This window comes from Fopius arisanus, unplaced genomic scaffold, assembly GCF_000806365.1.
Source record: "Fopius arisanus strain USDA-PBARC FA_bdor unplaced genomic scaffold, ASM80636v1 scaffold00065, whole genome shotgun sequence".
NCBI classification, from domain to species: Eukaryota; Metazoa; Arthropoda; class Insecta; order Hymenoptera; family Braconidae; genus Fopius; species Fopius arisanus.
In genome coordinates this window covers 94035-101033 of record NW_011887804.1, presented here as the reverse complement: position 1 = coordinate 101033, position 6999 = coordinate 94035, and the positions used below count along the sequence as shown (strand labels likewise).

The 6999-nt window shown below is 39.3% G+C and overlaps 1 protein-coding gene across 1 annotated transcript; it reads right to left on the bottom strand.

Annotated features, from left to right (window-relative positions):
• Window positions 1-3318: 3318 nt before the first annotated feature.
• Window positions 3319-6083, bottom strand: LOC105269208 (uncharacterized). The gene is made up of 9 exons (XM_011309277.1): window positions 6002-6083; window positions 5305-5765; window positions 5063-5204; window positions 4788-4928; window positions 4547-4728; window positions 4254-4456; window positions 3983-4191; window positions 3795-3912; window positions 3319-3643 (listed from the first exon to the last, which is right to left on the bottom strand). Exons 1-9 carry the CDS (start codon window positions 6081-6083, stop codon window positions 3319-3321), a joined length of 1863 nt encoding a protein of 620 aa, XP_011307579.1.
• Between the last annotated feature and the right edge of the window lie 916 nt (window positions 6084-6999).

The window sequence follows — 6999 nt, the reverse complement described above, 5'->3', positions numbered from 1 at the left end:
AAATTGTCCAATTAGCTCGAAATTTCATGGTTAAATCTGGCCCTCGGACCTCTTACCCCTCAGAAAATTGATATCACCCCAAGATGACAGAAACATTGCGAAAACTGTGTGCACAGTCTGGATGAATGCGCTAGACTGGCACATGATGACGACTGGGAAAACACAGTTAAACTTTAATGACTTGTTAACACAGCGTGCGATATCATGTCCCCTGTCTGTGGCCAGATAAATTCCCACTGGAAACGTCCGCAGAGTCATACAAACTCGGTAGGAAACTGTTGGAGGCGAGTGGACGAGCGGCAAACAGTCAGAGACATTCTCATGTTTGTCCAACATCGTAGTCTCATCTTTATTCCATCTGCAAAGGCGTCTCTTCGTTGTGCCCCACCATTTCTCTCATTTCACTGAACGTCTTAGGAAGGCTCTCCGGTGTACTCTCAACTGGACGCTTTTACCTTCTCCCCGGGCTTTTACCACCCACCAGCCCCTTTTTTTATCCAACAACTCCATTTCCGGCCTACTCTCAGGCTGATGAGAAAAGACTTGGTCGCTTTTTCTCAGCAATGCAAACTCCACTCCCTCTGTTTACTCGGCACATATCTCCGAGTGCATCTTGATCGAGGAGACTATTCCACTCCTCAACGGAGTTTTTTTTTACAATTTTTTACTATCTTCATTCGATGACAGATGACAGACTGGTCTTTCGTTTTTTAAATCAAAATGAAAAATTGAAAATTGAAATATTGCACTTGAATTTTTTTAACAACGACAACCATTTGCATTCGAACTCTCAGGGTAACCGAAAATATCGAGGGAAGAGTATTGAACAGTGTGAGTTTTCCGCGGAATTTCTCCTGCACTCTTTAAATTGTCAGACTCATCTGTCAGTGAGTTTGAAGGTACCCAACATCTGAAAGCCGTAATTCAAGTTGCAATTGTACTACTGCGGTTACCCGAGGTGATAGACCGTGGGAGTCTGGATAGAAATTGCATGCGATGTCAACGTCTTCGTTAGTCCAAATGTTTCCACCATATATACTCGAGGACTGAGGCTCGTTCGATCTATTCACGAAATGAGCAAACTTCTCTAAACACGGCAAACATCTTCACCGGCAGACACCCCAACTCCATTCTCCCGTCGTTTCTCATCGTCCAAAGTTGAAATAATGCCACCGTTGTACTCCAAAACCAGTGGCAACGATTGTCCTCGTATGTCTGAATCATCATCATATCCAAGTACCCCGCAATCAGCGCAAGTACATGATTAACTTCTTCCGAATAGACTGGAGGCTCATAGCATCGTATTTGCAATGGGAATAGAAATCTCATTACCCCGGTTAAATTGCACATTGAAATAGCAACCGGCACTAGTTTTTTTTTTCTTCATCGAATCAACCTAGAGAGCATTCGTGTTACCAATGAAAAATTGATGCTATTGTACAAGTGGAATTGGAATAGGAAGAATATGAGCAAACCTATTTGCCGCTCTGGCTGTGCTCAAGTGTCTCATTAAAATTCTAGTCTCGTATCTTTTAAACGAGGAAAAATGTACGGAAAGAAATGCTGGAGATAAAGGCCAGGGGGTTGAGTGAAGAGAGACGAGAGAAAATGAGGTATAGAATGAGTTGAGTGAGTTATCCGACATGAAAATATGTTGCTTAAATATATTCTGGCAAATAGTGGATCGAGTGGAAAATCCAAACGAAATCCAACGAGACAATTAATTCAATGTCAATTTATAATGCACTATTTTATTCATCTGATTAAATGACATTCGCTGGGTAATTGGGCAGAGTGAAGGATTTTATTGAATTGAAAATTGAAGTTGAGTAAAAATTATTCTTTCATAAATAAAATTCTCTTTTATTCAAAATTTAATTTACTCCGTGAAATGATCAAAGCAAATCCTTTTCCGGGTAATATAACGTATTTCAGACAAGGGAGCTTTCATAGAAGAGATAAAAGCCTGGTGGGGATTTAAATGAAGTACATAAAGCCGAAACTTTACGTTCTTTACACCAATCTGAATTATTTTTGAAAGCTCTTCTTTTTGGAAGAAAGAATGAGCGGACGAAGGGTGTTGTCACACCCAGGGACATGGGGGTTGGGTTTGGTCAGCCGAGGAATTATCCCTTACACTCTTAATGAAAAGTACAGGAATGGTTGAAGCTCAGGAATGGTGGGAGTACTGGTCTACTCATTATCCACGAAACTCTCATATCCATGTTGACACTGCTGGTACAGCTGACCTGGTTGGACCTCGTCAAAGAGACAACAAACGCCCCCGATCGCCACTCCTGATAAACGTTCAATGGACGTCTAGATTACCCTCGACAGTGGTGCATACAACACATGCTTCACCCTGAAGTGTCGGCTTTATTCTTCGAGTTTTAGAGGGTCACGTGCCATTACGAGAACCACTGGCCCCAGGAGATCAAACGAGAATAAAAGCTCGTGATAGCGAATTCATAGAACCCACTAGGTACGACCAATTTAAAATGATGATAATGCTTCACATTATTTTTCTTTCACATATTTCCTTCAATACCCTTCAACGTCGGCGTCTCGTTTGATACAAACACCAGATCCATCAAGATCAGGGGCACTGATAGTTCACCGTGTGTACACCCGTCTGAATGGTGTTTGATCTTGCTATCAATGAAAACTTCTCTTCGTCAAGGTGATTTATTGAGGTGATATTTCATTGATGGGGCGGAATGTTAAAATATATATATCTATTTTTGTTATCCCATTTTCACTGGTGCCGACGCAAAAATTTGATAGACAAAAAAAAATAGTTAATTGACACGGTTATCATGAATAATGGTGCGTCGCCAACAAATTATCTTACTTTCGGGTACGCGATGTAATATATTGTCGAAAATTTTGTGTGACGTAATAGTAGTTTGTGAGTGGTTGTTGAGGTTGTGTAATTCCAAGAGAAAAATTGAGGGAGAAGAATTTTGTGCGAAACGTGAAAAGTTGTACTTGAACTTTGACAACCGTATCAAGTTTTTCAAGGGAGAATAAAACAGGAGAACAGGGAAGAGGGTGTACCGAACTTGGGAGAAAAGACGTAAGTGACTTCAATTCGAGAGCAACTTTCTGACGAACACCCAACTCTGACGTGTTCCTGAAGGCTAATAAAGACGAGAGGTTGATGTTGATGAGGGAGATGTGGATAGGAGTTGTGCATATACTGAGAGATGAACAGCACTAACTTGGTGGAGTTCAGAGCGTTCAGACAAATGAGAAGTGGTTGTAATTCATTTTATTAAGAAAATACTGCCCAATTGATTGTAACGAATGATATTTCATTCAAAAATGGATCCACCTCTCCAAGGGGGACCCGTTAATCTGATTCTGGATAAACATTTTTAATATTTTTGAGTATGGGTATGAAGTTAATTTCGGGGAGATGTATCCGGCATATCCTTTCGTGCCTTTGTGGATAATTCCAAATCCTCCAAGCGGTAGTGGTGGATTCGTTTCAATGGCTATTCCATCGAACAATGGCACCACCGATTGACCTACATCATGCCGCCAATCAGAATGTGCTAGTGTTACCCACTTCTTACCTGTGAGGCTAGTATGCCGTTTAGACGTGTAGATCGAATTTCTCCGCGGAACTTGCAGCTCATCACTGAAATATAAAATGTAATCTTGGAAAATAATTCATAAAAAATAATAGAGATTCCATGGACAATCAGTTACAGATTTTGCAGGACCAATAATTTTTTTAGTCCAATTATTCGAGGAACAGAAATGAGTTAATTAATTTTTTTTTTTCTTACTATTCCGAATGATCGGCATCTCTGTCCATAATATCGTCGTACATTTCTCCGGTTGTGTAGTTGAATCTCTTTGCACTCACCACAATTGAGCATCCCTTATTATTTTCAAATGTAACTCCTAGCGCAGAGAAATAATCATTTTAGAGAATCAAAGGCTAGCCATTTCTCGAAGGATGAAAATCGCTTACCAACAACGACCTGATCGACCGGTACTCGTATAACATCAAGATAGAACTTGGTGTTCGCCGGTGTGATCTCCATTACTTCTGGATTATTTGGAAGAGGAATCCAACTTTGAGAAGATGGATCTACCCAGGCATTCTTCACTAGCCTTCCCTGTTTCAATTGAATATAGAGAATTCTGTCCTTCCAAACAAATCGCGCACCAGTGACAACCCTTGAATGGCAAAGTGAAAATCAACGTAGAGATCGATTGATAATGATAAATCATGAACTTACATATTATCAGAAGTATTAGCTAGCACCGGAGTTACACTTATCCAATGACGCATGTGACCTCTGCAATTGCAGATGCAGTGGCCGTAGGACAAATTGTCCACACCTTTATATTCACTTATCGTACCATTGGGACAATTCTTCAACTTCATTCCATAGTTGCCGACTTCTGATTTGATCCATTGATATCGATTTGAACCATTATCCTGCGTTCACGATAATTATTCAAAATGATCAATAATAATTGACGACAATGTTCTCCGGATAAATAACACGATATCCGATAAATCACTCACCAATCGACAAACGCTTAACCACTTCGAGTACTTGCAGTCAGATAATTGACCACTGCAATTATCTCGCTCCGAGGTGAATGTGAATAATTTTTTATTTATAACATTTTCACACCCATTGTCTTTGAGATCAAATCGGAAAATCGATACTTGCTCGAGCTTCTCCGCTTCGAAGTACGTTTCATCTGGGAAAAGTACAGATTCGTGGAAAGGGGTAACGATATTTATTTATTAATATTATTACCTCGAACTCTGATGCCATCAGATGGCTCACAAGTTGTAAGATCAGCTGGAGCCATATGCATCGCATTTTTAGTTTGAAGCAAGTAATCGAGGAAGCGTTCTTTGTAATTGCTGTTTACCTCAGCGACCTGGACTCTCCACGCTGTTTCAAATTGAAGCATGATAATTTTAAATGATGCAGAAAGAATTTTTACACAATTAAAACAAATTAAAAAAAAATCAACTTCTCTATTGATGGCTACATTAAAAAATCAGACGTCCATCTTAATAACTTACCGTCGTATCGGCAGTTTTGAATCAATGCGGTATAAATCAATGCGGTCACACCTTTTATTTCAGTGACGCAAATCGCTTCGAATAAATGACCGAGGAAATAACGCATCATTGAAGCTTGAGGGCAATTTTTGCGTCGCGACGTCTACAAACGATGAAAGCTCGTAAAAATAGTCATCGAACAACAGCAAAAACACCAACGAGTCACCGAATAATTTTTTATACAAAAACGTATTAATACTCACATTACTGAAATAGGCAAGATGGAAAATATACCCTCCTCGTTGGCTAGGACGTTCTCCACGTGGAAATAGCTTTGTATGCAATCCCTGAAGATCAATGGACTCTTTCGCAGTCTTAGAAATATTCTTCCAATCATGGACAATAGTTTCACTTGTCTGGGTGATCCTGCGGAGATCGTGAAAAATGGAATTAATGGTATCCATTAATTTCTCCACTTCTGATCTCCAGCGAGCGAATTTTCCGTCGGGGTCGGGAAACTGGAGATCCTCAATTATATCAAAGGTGGCACGGATATTTGTGTCATCTTGTATCGCTGTGATTTCTGTCATGATTGAATTCAACCAATGCGTCATTTTACCCAATGCAGTTTCATGATTTTCTATCGTATTGATCATCATTTCCGTGCTGTTGACGCGGACCGAAAGCAGTGGCAGCATTTCCAGAAGTTTCGCCAATTGCTGACCTAAAAATAATTGTCAATGCACGTAATGAAGTGCTTAATTAATGGTACAACCGGTAATAACTTGGAGTGATTTTGAAATCAGCATTGATCGATGATTCTCATTTAGTAGGATAATTAATTTATGGTTAATGTTGAGAATTAAAATTTTAAATGGTAAAAATGGAGCACGAGCATCGGTGCACGAGATTAGCAAGAATTCGGCAAAATTAGGTATTTATTGTAATTATGTTACTCACATTGGATGAGTACAGGCTGAAGTCCATGAGAAGGCTGTATGCTGCAGAGAGCAACAGCTAAAACCACAAATGACAATTTCATGGTGGAAAATAGAGCAGTATTGCGATAAACACGCGTACGAACTTTATATATGATTGCGAGTATCATAAATTAAGCGAATCCTGATTCGACTCTCCAGTCGTTGTGCAGGTTGTCCAAATATTGACATATCAACAGTCAATAATTCATACCTAAGAATGTTTTATGACTTCATCGCTTCTGTTTTTTCTATTCAGTTTGTTCACGTGGAAAATACGATTGCTATCTACTAGCGGTAAAGATCGAAATATGTGGCATCTATTTAAATATCAACGATGTAAGCACAAGTGTAAAGTAATGTTGCGCGTTCAGCGATGATGAAGAAATTATTTTTAAACGAAAATGTATTCACCTAAAAAGAATAGATTGTAACCTTGAAATTATTTCCATCACCAATTTTACGATGTTTAAAATAATTAATATTGAAATATTAGATCCAATTTCGATGCTTCGTCTGTAATTCCCACGAGCTCCGGAATTATCCATTTGTTTGAGCAACCTGCGTTGATCTAACAACCAGCGAATTCGACTTGAACATCACCGGTTGAATTAAGCTCTCGTTACGTGGATCATTGACGTTACGTAACTCCAAAATGAGAAAACTACTTGATCCGAATATCCGTTCTATTTGAGATGAGCTAATCAATTTTCTACTCGTCTCACTCAATTCATGGTAATCAATAAATAAAAGCGCAAAATTTGGAGTTACGTCTCTTTCGCACAGTGAAAAATTTTCGCTCTAAAAAAAATTGGTGGAGGTAGAAAAGGCCGTTCCGTTTGGCGTTGAAAAAAAAGGAGAAAAAAATGACTTTTACTAAGGCGACGATATTATGATGAATCGCTGGGCGGTGGAGTCCATTTTCACCCTCAACCCCTTCTCTAATCTCGTCTCGGTCATATGCATCAACTGCACTGAGTT